Source organism: Schistocerca nitens, chromosome 1 (genome assembly GCF_023898315.1).
Source record: "Schistocerca nitens isolate TAMUIC-IGC-003100 chromosome 1, iqSchNite1.1, whole genome shotgun sequence".
NCBI classification, from domain to species: Eukaryota; Metazoa; Arthropoda; class Insecta; order Orthoptera; family Acrididae; genus Schistocerca; species Schistocerca nitens.
Window position 1 is genome coordinate 620,344,454 of NC_064614.1, and position 21,549 is coordinate 620,366,002.

Below are 21,549 nucleotides of genomic sequence, written 5' to 3' on the forward strand. Positions count from 1 at the left end.
TGTTTTCCATTATTACTGATGCGCGCTGGAGCACACGAACACTGTGGGTGTTGTATGATTAAACAATGATTTTACCCAGTAAGGTCAAGCATTCCATATCAATGCACTGTGTGCATTATCTTCTGTCAGTTTCAGTTCACTAGGAGCACTTTAAGTGACATTGGTAACATGATGTCAAACAAAAAATATGTGCTGGTAACATTTAACGAAAAGATTAAGGTAGTCGAGGCGTGCGAGAAAGAAACTCTCTCTGGACGAAATGATGATGCATTTGAAAGCAATAAAACACAAATTTTCAAAGGAAAAAGGTGGCTGAAAGGGAATGGGGAAATGAAAGGGAAGAAGATGGGAAATGAAGAAATTAACGAGATAGAGTGGGAATGGTTCATAAGCATGCGAGCAAAAAAAAAAAAAAAACCTGATATATGTCTAGAACCATGTTGCAGAGTGAGGTTCAGGAAGTCGTTAAAGAGCTTGGAAATGAGGAGTTCAACATCCACATGAAGTGTGAGGGAAAGCTGAGAATGTGCAGGAAAGAGGAGCAACACAGTGTAATACTGTACAACCTAACAGCAAATTGATTAAAATGTGAAACATTCCGTGTAGTGCAAAAGACAACATTCAAAGCGATGGTAACTGCAACAGATTTAACAGAAATCCGCATCACAGAAGCTGATTAGGAAGGAACAAAGGGAGAAGAGGAGCAAAATGATATCCCTAGAAAAATAGAAGCTACTGCATGCATAATCGATGTTACGCAATTTGCAGCACACACAAATTCTCCCAAGCTATTGGAATCAATGTATAGTGCAAAAAATTGCATAGAATAAACATTTCTGAACAGGAAAAAAGTGGCAAAAAAGTGAAATGCAAGGCAAATAAATGCGAGAATAATATGTATATACATAAAACAATAAACAAATTTAAAGTTAGAGAAACAATACAGAAATGCAGTGTTATTCATCTGTAAAGTCTGGTGTTCTGTTGTACATCATACAATAAATGAACATCTTCTGAGCAGGAGTGAAGGTATGTAAATACGTGCATAATTACAAATTTATACTTTTGTGCATGATTTCTGCCCAATTTTATGTAGCCTAATGAGTTTTGTGTAATCCGGAAACTTGTTCAATTTGGAAAATTGTTTCAGTCCCGTGCTTTTCCATTTTGAACAAGCTTTACTGTATTTCATTCTAAATACCAAGAATCCTTAATAATTTTCTGCCCACCACCTAACATTTTGAACCTGCTGGGATCAGTAAAGAATAATTTGTTATTGTGGAAGGCGGAAATTTACAAAACACTTTGCCAGTGTGGTATGGCCTATATAGGACAAACAACACACACAGTGGAAGAACTTTTCACAGAACATAAATGTTGCACTTGCCTTCTGCAATCCAGCAAAGACTTGCTGGATTGCAGAAGGCAAGTGCAACATGTGTTCCGCAATTGCGAAACATTGTATCTCCAACGGACATTCAATGGAGTATACTAAACTTTAATTTTGGCCACAACAACATCTTTTTGGGACACCATTATAAAAGAATCAACTGAAAAACACATTGCAGAAAATCTAATGAACTGTGACAGTGGCTACCAGCTGGAGAATGCATGGAATCCCATCATCTCCGAGATTTTCTCCAGACGGAGACACCAGAATACTCCGATAACTGCGGTGAACAGCAACACTGAAGACAGTTGATACTTGCAGTTCCAATGGCGAAGGCGCTGCTGCCAGGCTTTGTGGACCTTCTATCACCGTGACTCTGATGCATGCGCAGCAGTACTATCAGCATGCTATGTAAGACAGAGCAGAGAACATTCTCGTCAGTTTTTGATGGCTCGCCTAAAGATGACTGCCACGTGTCCAGTTGAAATATCATGGAGTAAAGTTAATGATGACCAGCTGCAATCCCAAAATCTCTTCGAAAACTGGAATTTTTCTGTAATTGGTGACTTTTACCAGTCACTGCATTGAGAAAATCCTGAGTAATCTCATATGAGGAAGAGCAACATATGGACTTTTACAGAGAAGAGGAGGAGGACACATTAGTATGGGAATGTTAATGATGATAAATATGTTCTAGAGAGTTGGTATGTAATATTATAACACAACAATTTTATGTCAAGAATATTTTACTAAGTTTTTAATATGATACTACAAAATAACTGTATGCAATAGAGAATAAATACTGCAAAAAACGGCATATTGTAGAGAAAAATGGAGAACATTTTTGGATTCAGCACACTTAAAAACACAGTAAAAATAAGCTAAATTCACAAAAAATTTGTTTGAAACTCAAAATTTGTTCGGCTTGTGTAATCACTATAAGGTGTACAGCAGCAGTAGTTTTACGGTACATATATTTAAATTTGTGTTTATTCCATTTATGGACACAGATATCGGCTGTTAAGGTGACCACACACACAACAGCAAGCTTGACAAGCATGTTTGTCTAAGCGTTAGTTTGTGCTTCAAAGACATGGTGCTCAGACAACTTTGGCCTGCTCAGTTTGGCTGGCTTTGCTTTTATGATGTCAAAACAAAAAACTAAAGAGGAAATATGATGTGCACTGTAATGACTTGTTAATGAAATATTTATTCTCACATTAAATTAGGGCCTATTCTGTGAGCTGAAAATGTACCCACATTATTGGTAATTATTTCAGTCTCAGTGGAACAACATATTAGAACCTGCCATCATCTGTAAAAAAGAGGATCCAATGAAGAGAGAAGTTGTAACACCACATGAAAGCCATATTTTGATTTCTCTTAGAGAAATAACCAGCTATACATATGTGTATGGCGAGTGATGAGTTTTGAACCTCATCTCTTCCTATGTCAGATTACTACATATCTTCCTTTTTTATCAACTCCTGTTGGTTTTGTGATAATTTAAATTTTAATAACAAATTGTCTGTCTATGACGAGTCAAATGCTTTGTTGATTATCAAAAGTACAATATATGCAACATTCTTTTTTGTATTATAGCAATAGATTTTTTTAAATTTAAAATTCCTGAGGCAAGACAGCCTTTCAAATACAATGAAATAAACTTGTCCCAGAACTTGCAATTGATTTGTTCCAATTAACTCGATATACTACTGCTACAATGATTTCCTCAAAACTCATTTGTTTCTACATGCCTATATACTGTCAGGTTCAAGGCTAAAATATGTGTACGTCAGTATGCTTGTACATGCTCGAATAATTGAAAATTGATAAAGCCTCATGTAGCTTCAACAGTGCTTGCATAAAATTACTGTGCAGATTATCATGCACATTTGTCGAATCTACATTTACACGTATGGTAACATTCATGTAACTGTGAAGCAGCAGTACACATATTTCACCTCAAAGTTTAGTTTCCACAAACATTATGTTTCCAAATGCCTACAGTACAAAAGCTTTGTGCTACTGTTCCAGTAGTGAAGCACACCAGAAAAAATTTATTGGTCTTGTCTCTGTATGCTGAATATCTTCTGTTGTTTCAACTTGAGATAGACACCGCATATTTGTTTTCCTGCAGAGGTACAATACGGGTTTCATAAGTTCATAAGCAGTCTCTCTCTCTCTCTCTCTCTCTCTCTCTCTCTCTCTCTCTCTCTCTCTTTTAAGCAAACCACAGTTTTCAATCAGTCTACTAATAAGTCAAACCCTGCAATTCCCTTTCAAATCTGCATGTTCCCACCAAGTGTTCTACTTCCTTACATGCTGTGAAGACCATAATTTTCCATTAGTCTATATTTAAACCTCATTTCCAGTATTTACATCAAGTTGACATCGTGTCAATATCTCAGTGGATACCTAACACAATTTTTTAAGGTAATTTTTATTTGCACATAGTCATGTCACTTGTAGAAAGTGGGAGACTGCAATAATATTACCTGCACTTTATTTACATCTGCTTTACAAATGAACCATGTTTCCCTAAAATTCTAGCAATAAACTAAAGTCGACAATTCATTTTCTTTACTACAGTCCGTACATGATTGTTTCTTTTTGTACTGCTTTGCAAAATTATGCCTAGATATTTAATCAGTGTGATTGTGTCAAGCACTCACTACTGATGCTGTATTCGAACACAATTCCTAATCACCTGCATTAACTAAACAATTTTCTACATCCTGTACTTTCCATTTATATCAGACATTGATAGTAGTGGTTTTATCAGGCTCCTCTGGGTGAGTACTGAACTTTCTGCTGTTTCAGTAAATGACTAACTGTTGATATGATCTGCTGCAGTCAGCCTGTCAAAAAGTTCTCGCTTCATCTGAAAACCTGGCTAGATATCTCACATGAATGTATTTTCTTCAGCAGCCATCAAAATAGTTCTACTTGAAATATGAAATTTATGTGGTTACCAATAACTCCATTCTATAACTCTTTACTCATTTCATTCCACTCCATTACTTCCACCTACAGATAAATCCCTTTCATCCAAGGCATGTCCTCATGTTCCAACGCAGAATCACACTTCACCAACCAATGCCCAGTGTTTAGCTCACTTTCCATGATCAGAATACCAAGAACAACATATCAAGTTCTACTTCTTGAGTAGCCCTGAAACCAGGCACATGGCTGATCAATGCGATGAATTATAATAATAAATGCAGAAAATTGTTAAGTTAACGCAGGTGATTAGCGATCGCTTGACACAATCACACTGATTAAATATTGAGGTATAATTTTGCAAAGCAATACGAAAAGAAACAATCATGTACAGAGTGTAGTACAGAAGGCAAATTGTCGGCTTTAGTTTATTGGTAGGATTTTAGGAAAACATGGTTCATTTGTAAAGCAGGCTGCGAAGAGAACACCAGTGCAATCCAGTCTTGTACTGCTTGCGTGTTTGGGATCCCTACCAGTTTGGATTAAATACATCAAAGCAATTCAGACGTGGGCTGCTAGATTACTGTTATTATTCAATGTTGCTGCAGCCACAGTAGTACGTGTTTGCATGTCTTTGTGGTTGTGGATACATATATTTTCTACTAGAAAAAAAGCTGGAGCTCAAAAGCTAGTGAACGCTGTTTCCTGTTACGTGTGTGTATGCGCCACACATCAGTCTGCTATAGATGAGTGGTTGGCTTTCGCTTATTTTACATGTTGTTCTATCCAGGAATTTCCATTATTATTATAAATATTAAACACACAGTAATAGTAAGTTAACATAACTGTAAAAGTAGCAGACTTTTCACAGGTAGTTGGTTTTCTGTTACTATAATTTATTTAAGTTGCTTTTAGCCTATGCAAACAAACGGAATATAGTAGTTTAATAATATATTACAATTTAACACCCTTTGAAATTCTCAATCATGGGATCTTAACTATATGAGTGGGTTAATTAATACTGCTCACAAACGAAATATTCCTGAAGTACACTATCTTATCTCCAGTCAAACAGGATTGAGTGTTAAGTTCCCCCCCCCCCCCCCCCCCCCCGTATAACAGAACAATGAAGTATATAAAATGATAATTTATGTTGAATGGAGAAATACACACAGCTTTCAAAATTATTGCACACATTAGTCAACTAACAAATATAATTGAAATCATCATGAAGAGGTCATCAGAAAATTCACACAATTTACTGGCATACTGATTGTGGCATATGTAGGCAGTGGAAGAATCAGATATTTTTCCATGTCAACACTAGCAAGAAAGAAAAGAATTTAACTTCTATATAATTCTTCTGTGCCATGGGTAGACAGAAAATAATGAAATGTAAAACTTAAATGCCACAGTAATGGAAATATCACAAAAGTACAGACCAATGATTTTTTGGTAGTAACAGCAGCACACACACACAAACTAACAGCAATACCTGATACCGGGTCAATATTAACTATAACTGAACCACAGTTTCTCATAACTGAAAGGAAACTGCTAAAGAAGCCATGCAACATATACTACACTGAAGCTGGATACAGCCTTTGGTCACCAGAAGTACGCACACAAGCTGGATTATGGGATGCTTTAATTCAGGAATACTAAGCACTAAAAAACAAGCTGGAAAGTTAGTTGAAAAGGAAACCTTAAACACAGACCTTATATAGGCACAGTCTTGTTGGGTATTAGTACAATATTTCTGAACTGTACCAGACAGTGAAGCAGCACACACAATGGAGTACAAATAAAATAATAATAATAACAACTTGTTCCACAGGAGAACAAAACCAAAAAGAGAGTGTAAAATATTTGCCCAACTGAAGAGACTGCAAAACTGGAGGAACTTCACATAAATTAAAGAAACAGTGGATCCACTGCAAACTGTAACAGCAAAAATGAAAGCAAAATGGTAAAAAAGATGAAATACCCTTAATTCTCCCATGTGTTTTGGCAATACTTACATCCTTAGGCAAGACTGTTCAGCTATTTGAATTGCCTTGGTTATATTAAGCTGATGAAAGGTCAGTACCTTAGACAACACAGAATTACTGGCAGTATCATGCACTTCAACATCATGCCAAATCATAATGAAATATATGTCATTAAACCCATAGTGAGCTTACATTTGACTCCACGAGGAACATATCTATCAGTAGCTGTGGTGCACCATGGAAAACAAGCTGACAGTGCGTCGAGGTGTTCGTAATTATCATTTATGACTGTAAAGGAACACAGAGTATAGGAAAGGCACTAAGTACAGAAAAAAGAGTAAGGAAAGTATTCTGTCACAACATGCAGCTCATCACAAATTTGTTCGCCATCTCACTAAAATCAACCTCCTCTTTTTTTACCAGAGAGAAATTTCAGAAAGTATTTTGACTATGATTCATTCAGTAACTAAGAAATTACTTACTTGCATTTGACACCTCTTTAACATATTGCAGGGCAATCCTTTTCAGAATATCAGCATGCTCCTCATGCACAAAAAAACCCATGAAGTTCTGTGAGACATATGTTTCCAGTTTCAAGGGTTCCTTTAAATTCACTCTTTGCAGTTCAACAACATGCTTGAGAGTTCGTGCTAACTGCTGGGCACTTTCATCAGGAGCCTGAATCAAAATGCCACAAAAACTTCAGTGAAGCTATCGAACCTACATCAATTAACAGTAACCAATTTTCTCTCTCCATACCTTAAAAAATGAAACTAAAGTTATATGAGGCATGAAACTGTGTGCACCATTCCAACCACACTGTGCAAGCGACAAATTCCAAAAATTTTCCAGCTGTTCAAAGAATGGGCCTGTTGGGCATGCATATAATATGTACTCTCGTGGACTATTGTCATCCAGTGTCGGGTCATTCACATGTGCTAGTAGCCAGTCAGATGCAAGCTGAACACCTCTATGGCCGGTTGCTGCTAATGCCTTCTCCCTGAAATTCATACCACCGAATGAAAACTGGCACCGTAATTTTTCTTTCTTTGCCTTTTTTGTCAACAGACAATCTAGGAAACAAGTTCCCTCTGTTAATTTATATAGAAGATTAAACTTTCGTTTCCGTCACCCGTCAACACAAATTCACAGGGAAAATTCTTTATTAATGAAAGATTATTGGCAACCAAACATTTTAGTCGAACAACAAACATTGATATAGACATTCAAAATTTTAAAACGTGACCTTACGCTCTATGTTTGGGAAATCCCATCTGCAAAAGTATTTGCAATGGTGATAGATACTGTCTTGATATTTTTGTAGGTGTCGCGTTTTTCCTTGGGGGTAACGTCGCCATTTCATTTGCTGAACTATCAACCATAACATATACAGTTCAAAGATTATAGTGAAAATGTCAACTTTACCAAAGATATTATTCAATGTTATTTTTCTATATTACTGTACGAAAAATATAAATTATTATATGTAACACTTCAAAAATCTGTCGTAGAGTATCTCGAAGTAAGGAATATACTTACTAAATGCCTTCTAGATCACATGAATCATGTCGATATCAAAGACGCTGTACCAAAGTTGGTGGTTTTATGTTATTGTTTCCGGTTCGCGATGGCGGGCGTGTTGTTTGAAGATATATTTAATGTGAAAGACATTGATCCTGAAGGAAAGAAGTTTGACAGAGGTTAGTTCGTAGGCTTATTTTGTATAGTATTACGCAATTTTGGGGCTGGTAAAATTGATGAATCATTTTGATAACAATTTCATGACAGTAATTTTGAGGTTATGTGCATCACCTGGTGAGCGTGTGAGTGAGTCGGTGATGGCGCTGCTGCTGTAGTGTGTCGAGTGTAACGTGGGATGTTAGCAGTTTTCGTGCGTAATCAAGCCATTAATAAATTGAAGATTGTATTCATTCTTGCAGTCGACACACGCAGCATATCGCTGTAATCATAATGAAGTAATGAGTGCTATTGTGAAGTAGTGTGAGAAGTCGCAAAATTCGCGTTGTGCTGTAGGCATGCTGGGGAACTGTTGTGCGTCAAGCAGAAGAATTGGCTGCACCACAAAAAACATGATTTAAAGTCGTTACATATAATTTAGACTCTTTGTAGTTTGGAAACAAGATTTTTTAAAAAAATTGTTTGTGACGTTTTATTACTTTCCTATTCTATGTTTCATTCCATGGACCATCTCGAGGTCTGGACTGTGGTTCTGTGTAACATTATAGAGTCGCGTCTTGTGATTATTAGTAAACAACTTTAGAATTAACCCAAAAATAAGTCGAAACTTCGGTATGCTCTATGTGTCCAGAATTGGTGTTGCCACGACTAACCAAGTTAAAATTTTCTAGGAGGAAATGCGATATTCTTGTAATATTCAAGTAACCTGAATAAGTCCGTCGCTGAATTTGCCACCAATTTCCATATGCAGGCATTTTGTTGTAAGATTTCTGCTTCGAACACACATCCTAGTGAAGGTTGATCATACATCTACTTTTCCGCTTTAATTATGTATACACATAGTGTGGCTGTCTCTGTGGCTTGCTTTCACCAGTGTACATGTCACATTCCTTCAAAATCTCAATGGATATGCCGCTACCCACTTTCACACAACAGTTTATCAAGAAAATTAAGACATTTCCAGTTTGGGTAAATCTGTCATTATAGTGCTGCAATCATCAGGATCCATCACAAGGACAATCTTTTGTCAGTTATTGCCAAGTGTCGATAAGTTCCTATTTCTGTGAAGCAAAGTTAATGTGATACAATTGTGTTTGCAGCCATGAAATACAAGTTGAACATATGTTTTTTGTTTAATCATTATCTACATGATTTTTGATTAACATTGTTGTTGGCAGCAGAATGCAAACATGATACCCGGTCAGATACAATTTGCAAATCATATAATCTGGTGTCTGTCACTGATTGCTTCTTGTTATCCTTAACATAGGGTTCTTATTTGTTACGATATTTATAATTACAAATTTACTGTTTTTCATTTCATAAATTCCTTTTTGTCTTACAAGTGAGAACATGATCAGTAGCAAGTGTAAATGTATTTTTTGTTTTTTATATGAAAAACATTAGGTTTTAAATCAAGCAAGATAGTACTTTGGCAGATACACTGTAATTGGGTTTGGGTTCAAGTCACTATCTGTGCGTCCAGATGTATGATTTCCTGTGTCATTCTTTCATAATCTGTGGTGCTCTGTCAGGTAACACTGTCATCAACAGGACATTATTCCTACTCTTCCTTACTGTTATTTTTTAAACAGATTGTACTCAAATCGGTAGAACAGGAAGTTCTGCGCAGATTTATAATTTTGTGTGTGTGTGTGTGTGTGTGTGTGTGTGTGTGTGTGTGTGTGTGTGTGTTTTCTCCGCACATGAAAGCCTTAGTGGATGTCGTTGCCCCCTGATCAGTAGCTTTCCTCAATACAAGGGTTTTCCAACCCTTTAGTGTTTTATACGTTGCGTATTTTGCTTATGGACTAAGGAACTCACGTAGGGTGCCAAATCTGACCTTCCACCACAAGATAAGCCTGCACGGGGCATGTGACTAGTTTTGACCAGTTGATATTCAACATCTCTCTGCATTTTATTACTTCCTGTTGTTGGTTTTCCTTCACTCTATTACTTACGTGGCTCTATGCCTGAGATATAATAAAAACTCAAATTGGCTGTCAACCTGCTTCTCGTGAAATGTTTGTATGTTTGATTATGAAAAAAGAAGGGACTGATCACCTCATTGTTTAATCCCACTTAACCCCCTTGCCCAAGATGTACATCAGGGACTGAACACCACCAGACTGGGTCTCCTGCTCAGAAATACCATATCATCATTTCATTTCCATTAATTAGTCTTCTCATAATTTGTGATGAGGCATTATTTCTATCATTACTTTACTATTATTTCAAAAGTAACAGCATAGATAATGCTTTTTGAGCAATAGAAAAATATTCATAGCATCTTAACATCAGATATTTTCTTTTTGTTCTTATAAATTTCATTCATGGTGCAAACTTTTGATATGGGAGTTGTGAGTATTGCCTAATTAATGCAATAAAGATATGGACCGTTTCCTATCTATAATGAGTGCTTACTTGTTTCTACTCCTTCAAATGGTTCAAATGGCTCTGAGCACCATGCGACTTAACTTCTGAGGTCATCAGTCGCCTAGAACTTAGAACTACTTAAACCTAAATAACCTAAGGACATCACACACATCCGTGCCCGAGGCAGGATTCGAACCTGCTACCGCAGCTGTACTCCTTCTCAAAGATATGTTGAAGTGTGGGTGATTAAGTATCAGTTATTTATTTGTCCATGTGAGTCGACAGAAGCGTCCGATCCCACGCGTCGGCTTTGACCCGTGACGTAAGGGTGTTGTGTGTGACGTCATGAACGGCGCGGAGTTTGGTTTGAGTGTGGCAGTCTCCAGTTCTGTTTTATCTTACTTTATTTACTTTTCTGATCTGTTCGTTCTATCCCGTGAGATTTTTTTTTAAAAAAGACAAAAAACACTAATCAGCTACTGAAGCATCTTTATCTTCTATGGGTTGCAGGGGTTACGACCCCTGGGGAGGTGGGTGGGTATTCATGCATGGCTGTCTTCACTTACACGTTGTAGCTACGTAAGGCGTTTAAATTTGTTTATATTTAGTTTGCCCCCCACCCAAAACACCCCATTTCCCGCGCTTGTTCCGTTAGTGTCATTAGGCTTCTTTGTGTGTTTGTTTCCGCCATATTTGTGACGTCATGGGTCAAAGCAGACGGGCGGGATCGGACGCTTCCGTATTTCCATCCATGTATCATTTTACAATGATGCAGGCTTTTTCAGCTTACAACAAGAAAATATGTCAACTATACAGACATATAAACATACATGTTTAACAAGGAGAGAACAGGACTGTTGAGGTAACCATCCCTGCATTTCCCTGAAATGATTCAGCAAAACTTAAATTAGGATAGCCTGAAGTTTTCACCCTTCTAAATCTGGGGCCAGTGTCTTAACAAATGTGCTCTTCAGTTGGGTGTATGTTACATGTTAGCTGAATGAAAGAAGGAAAAAATTAAGCACTGTTCATTCAGATTTTTCACACTTCTCACTGCACATAACCCTGCACACTTCAGCTGTTAGGACCATAACTATGCTGCCATGAATCTATTACATAAACATTCAAATCACCCTGAAATGTAATAGTGTGGAACAGAGTCCACCCATCTTTGTGACAGCAAATAACAAGCTGCTTGAGGCAGTAAACTAGTGTTCGCCAGGGCCGATGTGAGAGCATTTTTGCACACAAGCATCATATAATTGGCACCTGCCAGTCCCACTCCCTTCCCACAGACATTAGTTGCCTCTCCTGGCCATATTACTCATTTCAGTTGTGTCTGGAGCCGAGTGGTAGTGTTCATGTTTCTTTTTCTGTTATATACTTGTATCAGTGATATCTTTCACTACTAATGATATCCACCACAGGTATGCACTCTAGCACCTCAAGTGACCATTTGTGTCGCTGGACCGTAAACCAGCCCGGATCTTGTCACACAGTTCAAATGGAAGTGACTTTACTAGCCGGCCGCAGTGGCCGAGCGGTTCTAGGCGCATCAGTCAGGAACTGCGCGACTGCTACGGTCGCAGGTTCGAATTCTGTCTTGGGCATGGATGTGTGTGTTGTCCTTAGGTTAGTTAGGTTTAACTAGTTCTAAGTTCTAGGGTACTGATGACCTCCGATGTTGAGTCCCATAGTACTCAGAGCCATTTGAAGCATTTTTTGACTTCACTAGTGAGGCATAACAGGGATTCTTCCTAGATACGATTTCCTACATAATAAATGTACAGTGCAGTGCCTATAAGTTACTAACTTGGACAGAGTGAACCCATAATCAGATTGTTTACATTTCACTTAGTTAGGATAGCAACAAATATAAAAATTTCATTAAACATTCTAGTACAGGCTAAACCCTTGTTCTTTCTTATCGTTGCCTAGTAGTGTGCGGTTAATCCAAAATTTGTAATGCTTAGTGAATTTGAAATTTTATATTTTCATAAATTATTAAAGATAATTTCTGTAGCAGCTACTTGAAAAAGATTAGACCTTTTTTATTAGTATATTTTATTGACAATCTGTTGTAGTGCAACAGTGGAAGTTTAACAGTAGCAAAGGCAAGGTTTTTCATTGTTTCCCTTGATGGCCTCAGATGACTTTCTTCCACGATATAAGCTAGTGTTTTGACACTAACATTTACGAGATGATAAACTATTTCCTTGTAATTTGTGCTCTAGGCAAAAGTTATCGAAGTCACTTAAATGGACAGTTGAGAAGTCTTAAAGCATTCATTATGTTCGGAACTGAAACAACAATAGCAGTGTCAGTAACTGTTAGTCATTATAAGCATCTGATAGAAGAAATGTTTGAAATAAAAAGGATGCTGTGTTTCATTAATGTACATATGAGAACAAATTGGTGGCTTTCTGTGTAATGAAATTAAGTAAAATGACACACATATTTGCTGTAGGCTAACTGGTTTGAATTAAAAGTTCACATTGTGAGAATTGTGTATAGCCTATGACTTCGTATATTGTGATAACATTGTGTGCACATGACTTTACTTTAGGAGAAGGAAAATGGCAAACAAATGTCATAATATAAATAAATGTCACAATAGAGCCTAATTGAATGAAGGCACAGAGTTTATTCACTAAATTAATGTTGAATACATTGTATCATAATCCTCTTTTACGTAGTTTCAAAGTTATTGTGATCTCTGTGTTGCCTTAGTTGGTTGCATATGTGTGGTTCGTACAGGTCATTGCATTTAATATCAGCGTAGCAAGAGATGTAATGTTAATGTGTAATCTGTCTCAGTGTGTTTACAGAGGATACATGGTACATATGCTATTTCCTTTCACAAGTGGTGGGTGGGGGGCAAAAGACCGCCTGTCTGTTAGACGTGTATTACTTGATTTATATAAGGAGTGTTTTTGAATTTTCGTGAGTGCATAATGTTTGGCATGCCAGTTAGAGTCTAGAACAATCTGGATAGTAGGTGATGAAACATTTTTGTATGAATGTTGCCTTCTGAGAAGAATGACTGGTTATGTAGTATCAAACAGAGAATTATTAGGGAAGTCAATAATACAGCAAATAAGGCCAGTAGCCACCATGATGAAAGAAACAGTATGCCCTTGGGTTCAGAGTAATTACTCCTGCAAATAGAATTTCACTCTGTCAGTTTCGTTACATGAAAAAACAAACTGGAAGGTTTGGAAAATTTTCCCCACCATCAACGCTCTGCATTGCAGGATGTCATTCTCTTCCTTCATATTAAGGCCAAAAAATTGAGATTGCTTTACTGTGACTTGAATTTTATGATACAGTGGATACTCTATCCAGATCTCCCTACTAAGTGAGACAACTGATCCCAAAAAGATTAAAATAGGCATAGTGCTTGATAGGAAACGTGTCTGTGCTGGAATAGCTTGGAAAAACTGTCTTCAGCATCAAGTAAATATGGAAATCATGAAGGAGCAGATTCGCAGAATGGCTAACAAACTGTCCTGATATAAGTAAAAAGGAAGAAACAATATGGTTTTCCCTTTCAATATCGGGGTCATTAAATATGTTCATCACACAAATTATGGCATTCGTTTCTTAGTGTTTTAAATGAAAATCTGCTTGTTACACATCTTATGCCTTTTAACCAAGAAAGTGGGATGAAGTGTTTCATTGAACTCTCTCTCTCTCTCTCTCTCTCTCTCTCTCTCTCTCTAGTGGCAAACAGTGACGTTGTCACTGTAGAAACTCGCAGTCGATGGACAAAGATGGAACTGGAGTTTGCTCTTGCGCCCCGTCGAGAAACCTGTCAGCGCAAGGCAAACACAATTAAGAGGGACGGGGCTGAAAGCATACCAAGGCCACATCTCTTGTTTAGCGCGTTGCTGTGACGGAAATCTGGCATCAGACGAATGGTCGAAGCTCACTGAAGACCCCCTTAACTCGTCAGAAACTCACCATCTTCGACAGAGTTCGTCTTTAACGTGTCGTGTGACTTTTCTTTCCTAGACTTCACTTCTTGCTCTGCTAGCGACTCGTTAGCTTTAGCTGTATCGGCCCTAATGAATTTCCTTCTTTTATTTAATGGCAAGTTTTCGGGTGGTGCGTCGCTGCAATTGCATGAAACTATGGGTTTGCGCTGTACCACATTTGTGCAGCACTAATTTCCGGAAGTGTACCGGTTTCGTAGTTCATAATTTTCTCGCCGACAGAAGGGGCTATGTTACAGATGACTTGTGTCCGTGTTGTATTACCAGAAAAACTCGGACGTGTCTAGCCACACTGTCATCGCATGTGTTGTGTTTTAACCATCTTTAAGAAGTGCAGTATGTGTGTGTGTGTGTGTGTGTGTGTGTGTGTGTCGCTCATATTCGCTGGGAACAAACGCCGCTGTTTATTTCGGGAACAGGTGCAGCCGCAGGTTTGACTTGTAACAAAATTGGAGTCAGAAAACAGGGAAGGAAAACCTCAAATTTGAGATGAATTACTGTTCACTCGAATATTATCATTCATTTATTCGTTCTTTTAGTAACATTAGAGATTACACAGCGATGAAGATATCGGACTTCATTTTTCGAGGAGCGGATCGCCATCGAGTGTGAAATGAAAGTTGTAAGCAGTACGTTGCTTTAATACTAAATCGAACTCTTACACGTTATTCCGTGTCTCTTTCTACCTTTCGCATACGGTACAACACAAGTTCTACATTCACCTGTACGAAAATGATACTGTTTTAAGTAATTATCAGCACATAAGAAAAATATTGTACTCAATAACTCAGGCAATTGGCTACCAGTATGCGGGTGTTGATATTCACTACTCCCGTCACCCGATCACAGATGGCGCTGTCGCCTTTTAAGACCATATCGGTGGCACGCCCTCGCAATTTGCGAAACCTATAGCGTGCCGTTATTTATTAAAGGCAGAGACCGTTACTCCATAACGGCCGTACTCGTAATTACATGGAAATGTAATTAAACGTTCGTTGCGAGACCAAGCGAAATGTGTGCGTGGGGTGTAGCAATGTTATTTGTAACTGTTTGACGTGTAAAATACTCACGACGGCTTACAACTTTGTTTCCCCGGAGGGTAGAAATAATATTGTGGAAGTCGATATTTAGTATTCCAGTTTCCCATTTACTCCAAGTGATTGTACGAGTATCTGTCAATTTCAGTTGGTATGTTAATGATATTGCGAATTTAAAGTAGTTGGTACTGTACAAGTAGCGGGCTGGACTGTTTCAGCCTTATAATACGCCAATGAGAGCCTGGAACTATCAGCTCTCACGTGTTCCCACTAGCGCTCCGTAAAAATATTTCTCCAATTTCAAGAAAAAATCGTAGCTCTAGACCCGATTAAAATAGGTTTTCGTCCTGGTTATACAAACTGTAGTCATGGACATACTGTATGCGAATTTTAGAATTTTGGTATTTTTGTAGGACGTATACACTTTATACGTCATGGTTGTTAAAATTTAAGTACTGGAAAAAACGCGAGGTTCCGAACGTATACGCTGTAAACGTAGTCTGATACATAACTTTGGAAGTATCCGTGAGGTATCTTGCTAATCAGCGTAAACAAATTGAGTTCAATACTTTCCAGAAATGATTTGACAACTGTGACACTGATTCAAAACGGGGAAGTAGTCACATACTTCAAACAAACTTAAACGTGGCTCTAAATAAAATTAAGAATAGATTTTTGATGTGCTTAAAGGCATTAGACAGATCGAAACAAAACGAGGGTTTGATTTTTTTATATTTTTGTACGAGATAGGCTTTAAAGCGATTTTCTATCGCCACGGTGAGCGGATCTCAGTGTTGGTTGCTTGAAGATGGTAGTTGCCGCAACTTTGGACTTAAAACGTCAGGCGCCAGGTAATTTAATTCAACCACAATGAAACGGCCGCGGTATCCTACTTTTTGACAGTGGGCCGTGATGAGAGGCTATGGTCATGTTCGTGAGCTGACCCCAGCGCTAGCCACGTTAGGTGTGCCCCGACCGTGTTCGCCCCCCCTCAAGATGGCGCGCCATGGCTGGGTCAGGTCGATACCGGAGGAGGACGGCGCAGTGCCGCCGGGGTCAAGGCCGATCGAACACCCCTCAGCACCCTTACCCCTCGCTCGCCGTCCACCACCTGTCAGGGTTTCCGCGTCACTCACAGCCAGCCAATGCAATAATTACTATACTGCCAGAGTAGATCTGTGTCTGCCGCGCAGTGCTCGCTTGCGCAGTCGTTCTCATTGTTAGGTTCACTAGTATCTGAGAGTCCCTCGGGGCCGTGACGCCGCCACTGGACCGACCTCACGGCGTTCGCCCCTGAGGTCTTTTTTTTGGACCACCTAGTCCCACGCTTGCATAGGTGCGGCTACAGTGTTCGGGTCTGGGAGTCACAGTTTATTACTGTCTTTCCTCGCCGCCAACCCCGATATAATTTGACATCACGCCTACTTCTAACGATCTAGAGACGCCAACGATTTTAATAATAACAACAACGATAAAATATACACACAGGTGACAAGTCACAAGATACTTCCTAACATCGTGTCGGACTTCACTTTGCCAGGCGTAGTGTAGTAACATGACCTGGCATGGATTCAACAAACCGTTGCAATTCCCCTGCAGAAATATTGAGCCATACTTCATCTATAGCCGTCCACAATTGCTAAAGTGTTGCTGTTGCAGGATTTTGCGTACGAACTGACCTCTAAATTATGCCCCATAAATGGTCGAAGGGATTCACATCGGGCTGTCTTGTTGGCCAAATCATTTGCTGGACCTGTCCATAATGTACTTCCAACCAGACGTGAACAGTTGTGTCCCTATGATATGGCGCATTATCATCCATCCTTGTTTGGGAACATTAAGTCCGTGAATGGCTGCAAATGGTCTCCAAGTACCTGTGCATAACTATTTCCAGTCAGTTATCGGTTCAGATGGGCCAAAGGACCCAATCCATTGCATGTAAAAACAGCCCACACCATTATGGAGCCACCTCCAGCTTACACAGTGCGTTGTTGACTACTCGGGTCCATGGCTTCGGGGAGTCTTCGCCATACTCCAACCCTACCATCAGCTCTTACCATCAGAAATCGGAACTCAGCTGACCAGCCAACGGTTTCCTAGTCATCTATGGTCCAACTGGTTCGGTCCCGAGCCCAAGAGAGGCGCTGCAAGGCGATGTCGTGCTGTTATTAAAGGTACTCGAGTCTGTCGTCTGCTGCAATTGCCCGTTAACGCCAAATTTCGCCGCGCTGTCCTAACGGGTACGTTCGCCACACATTGATTTCTGCGGTTATTTCACGCAGTGTTGCATGCCTTTTAGCACTGATGACGACGTGGAAACGCCGCTGCTCTCGCTCATTAAGTAAGGTAACGCCTGAAATTTGGTATTCTCGACACGCTCTTGACACTGTGGATCTTGGAATATTGAATTCTCTTTTTCCGAAATGGAATTTCCCATGCCTCTAGTTCCAACTAGCATTCCGCGTCCAAAGTTTGTGAATTTCCGTCGTGCGGCCATAATCACGTCGGAAGCCTTTTCATATGAATCACCTGAGTACAAATGACAGCTCCGCCAATGGACTGCCCTTTTTGTACCTTGTGAACGTTACGCTACCGCCGTTTGTGTATGTGCATATCGCTATTCCATGACCTTTGTCACCTCAGTGTATAAAATGCTCTAATGTATAATCATATGTTTACATCGGCACTTTGAGAAGTAAATATTGCATACAATTAATTTAAGAACTGTAACAGCAGCAAACTCAAACAACTTTGGCGCCATAAATAACACAGTACAAAGTCGTATTGTGCACTCACCAATATTTCACTTAGCATCGCGATTGTGAACACAAGTGCGCAGACTGTAGCTGTGCCAACTTGTAAATTGGAGGAATTCTGTATCTTTCAGTCGTTTATACCTACATTTGGGAAGTTAGTCTTCGTTGTTAGAAAGATCTTTCCCCTTTGTGTTGCTTCACTGAATTTTTCTTTGCCGTTGCTACGTGTGCTCTCCCGCATCGTGTCGGATTTACTGTTGACTGTAGACGTGGCCAGTCTCTTCATCGCTTGAATGTTGTATGCAGGCGGTTTTTTGTGCTGCTGGCGGAGGAAGAGGGAGTAATGATTTTTTCCTTAGTTCCGCTCCTGACCTGTACGTAATGCTGTAGAAATAAGCCTCGGCGTCGACTCGTCGGACGAGGGGCGATAAATCTCACCAACACTAGTACTCTGATGCCTGGGAAATAGCTGAGAACTTGGGGTAACCTGGTCTCGACAGAGGGTTTATGCGCCCAACTCTGTCAGTGTATAGGTGTATCGGCGGAACTGTCTCCGCGCGATTCCATGAGCACTGATCGGCGACTTTAATACTCCTCGCCGGCTGCTAAATAGTGCATCGTCAGAGGAGAGTCACCAACGACTTTCAAAAACTGTTCTTGTTTTCGTACTAAGAACTGTTTCAGCTGTTACGTACATATCGAGACCTACAGAGACCCTCTGAAAAAAAATAGATATGGTAAATAATTCGCTGCCATGTTACGGTTATGACTTGGGCAAGGTAAACGGTTGCTGCATGATGTTTGGTTCTAATACACAAATAATGGCTGGCTGCGAGATTGCGTTCTGCGTTGTGTGTGAACTTCGGAATAAATTTTCATATTTTTCTGTCGTTGTGTGTAACAGTTGAAAAGGCTTTTCTGCTTATGTGCGTATAACAGTATACATTTCATTCAAAACTTTATCGTATGAAAGTGTACTTTTTAAAAATCCCATTTTCGGCCGTGTATGCTGCCACAATGTCTTAATGGACCTGGAAATTGAGTAGTAGTTTATCATTGGCAACTTCCTTACCATCGGAGCTATTACTCAAGTTTAGCCAACACCCTGTACTACGACTGCTGCTGATGCTGTGTTGCTCAGCAGAATAAACAGCTTCGGGGGTAAGGGGGAAATTACTTCGTTTGATTGTTACTGAGATACAACCACTTATAATAATGTGTAATTTTTTTAATATTAGTACTGGGCCATCAAACTGTTAAAGAATTGGCGGGCTTATGTACAAGCATTAGGCACCGAAAACAAAGCCATCTTCGGAGCAGCGTGGAATAAATGTGACGTTACTTCGTCTCTCCTACAGTGATAGCGACATCAGTCTTAATACACAAATCATACATAGATAATTCTGCTGTTGTTATTCCATGCAAACCAAAAAAATCTAGAAGTTATATTCCCACCAAGAATAACAATGCAACACCTCTATCTGTTTGGGGCACAATCAGTGTGGCTTTTCAGAAGTTCTGTAGGCTGTTGTGCCACAGCTCCTTCAATACAATTGGAATGTATATCTAAATATCTCCTCCCGCAAACCGCCTTACGGAGTGTGCTGAGGACGCACCGTGTCTCGAAGAGTCGGAGATTTGGCATCCCCTGCGCAGGATGTCTCCAGAGTGTATTCCTTGCGTGCTTTATGGGAGTCCCGTGCGCCTAGTGTGAATGCAATTTGTTTCTATCAATTGCCTTAACAACACAGATCATTCTGTGAGAGCGTAGTTTGAAATTGAAGTCAACGTCCACTGCACCACTGAAAATCGAATGTCTTCCACTATCTCGGGGTATCAAGTAGTTGATGGTTGGAGACATGACATCGTTGTTACAGGTAGTCTGCAAAAACCGGTTCATAGCTGTTGGCCCACTGATGGAATTGCCGGAACATGCTGCTGGTACGGTCGCAGGTTCGAATCCTACCTCGGGCATGGATATGTGTGCTGTCCTTAGGTTAGTTAGGTTTAAGTAGTTCTAAGTCTAGGGGACTGATGACCTCATATGTTAAGTCCCATAGTGCTCAGAGCCATTTGAACCATTTTGATGGAATCGCGTTTGCGATTGGAGTTAACTCCGTCGCCGTCAGTCAGGGCCTGAAATAGTGTACTAAAGCACCGAAACTTGTAGCCATATAATAAATAACATCGTAGGTGCGGCTGTAGGTGTTCCATTTTATTACATCACGTTATCTCGTGATGATCAATCCTGCCACGAGAATAGGGGTCGGCGTTCTTATAGTGATCATAGCAACTTCTTGCATCATGAATCCACGTCCACCACAGAAGTTATGATCGATTATGTTTGTGAGTATCGTGGCACTTTTTTGTATTCCCCACGTCAGCTGGTGTCCAGAATGTTTCTTTACAATGGGATTCGTTGTCAAACAGAACTCTAGCGCAGACCTCATTCACGATGAGAAACACAACACTTCAATTCGGCAAGACGCTGGCTGAGAGACGGTGGGCTGCATTGCTCACCTTTCGAAAAGACAATGCACAGTCTTCGTGAAGTGGTTCTGTCGGAAAAGCGGCCACTAGAATCATTAGCATCATCCCAGATAATATTAGTTGGTGAAGTGGATCTGTTTAGCTCGGGGCTTTGTGTGAGTGCTTTCCCTGCTGCACTGAGTTGACGGTGCGTGCGAACAACAGGTTCCGCGTTAACAATAACTTTTTGTCATGAGATCACACTTTTTCCCCCACTCCAGTCGCACTCTGCGAAAACCGGTTCACAGCTGTTGGACACTGATTGAATCGCGTATACGATTGGAGTTAACCCCGTCACCGTCAGTTAAGGGCTGTAATAGTGTACTAAAGCACGGAAACGGGTAGCCATATAATAAATAACATCGTAGGTGTGGCTCCCTTCGACGAAAATAATCATTTCAATGATAGCTTGTTGATAATACTATATTCCAAAATCACACCGCGAATTGTTACAGTCCTTCCTGCAACAGTCCAGTGGGGTCAGTTTGAATGTAGCAAATCCTCCCTTTTTGATCTCAGACTGTGCTGCTGCACGTTCCACTGGGTCGTCCCTCTTGTCAGTCTCTACTGCTTGTCTCATATAGATACATTACAGTGCCCGACGAGGAAATATCTTTCACTGAGTATGTCGAGTGGCGCACATCAAAGAATTCTCATCGCCGTTATCTAGAATCGTTTGCAACGTTTACGAGCTCGAAAATGAAGGTCATTGGATAATAATATAGTTGAACAACGAGATTAGATTTCACTCTTTTGTATCAAGAGAAAAGTCATATGATAAGTTAACAAGAAGGATTAGTGAAGGGGTTCGTGTGTGCTTACCACATGATTTTT

At 39.7% G+C, this 21,549-nt stretch overlaps 2 protein-coding genes across 5 annotated transcripts in view; one reads left to right on the forward strand and one right to left on the reverse strand.

Moving 5' to 3' along the window:
* The window catches only part of LOC126257353 (protein UBASH3A homolog), a 229,655-nt gene extending 221,952 nt beyond the window's left edge, over positions 1-7,703 (reverse strand). For 3 of the 4 annotated variants that reach the window (XM_049955558.1, XM_049955557.1, XM_049955556.1), the window contains exons 1-4: positions 7,576-7,703; positions 7,084-7,324; positions 6,807-7,002; positions 6,517-6,612 (exon numbers count right to left, since the gene is read on the reverse strand). In XM_049955558.1, the coding sequence (XP_049811515.1) occupies positions 6,517-6,612; positions 6,807-7,002; positions 7,084-7,324; positions 7,576-7,682 (640 nt within the window). In that variant the 5' untranslated portion in view covers positions 7,683-7,703. The remainder of the gene's footprint in view (positions 1-6,516; positions 6,613-6,806; positions 7,003-7,083; positions 7,325-7,575) is intronic. The other variant, XM_049955559.1, reaches the window with a different exon arrangement.
* A 193-nt stretch (positions 7,704-7,896) lies between these two features.
* LOC126257400 (DNA-directed RNA polymerases I, II, and III subunit RPABC3) overlaps positions 7,897-21,549 on the forward strand; it is a 509,897-nt gene continuing 496,244 nt past the window's right edge. Inside the window, exon 1 of the mRNA XM_049955560.1 lies at positions 7,897-8,024. Coding sequence (XP_049811517.1) covers positions 7,952-8,024 — 73 coding nt within the window. The 5' untranslated portion in view covers positions 7,897-7,951. The remainder of the gene's footprint in view (positions 8,025-21,549) is intronic.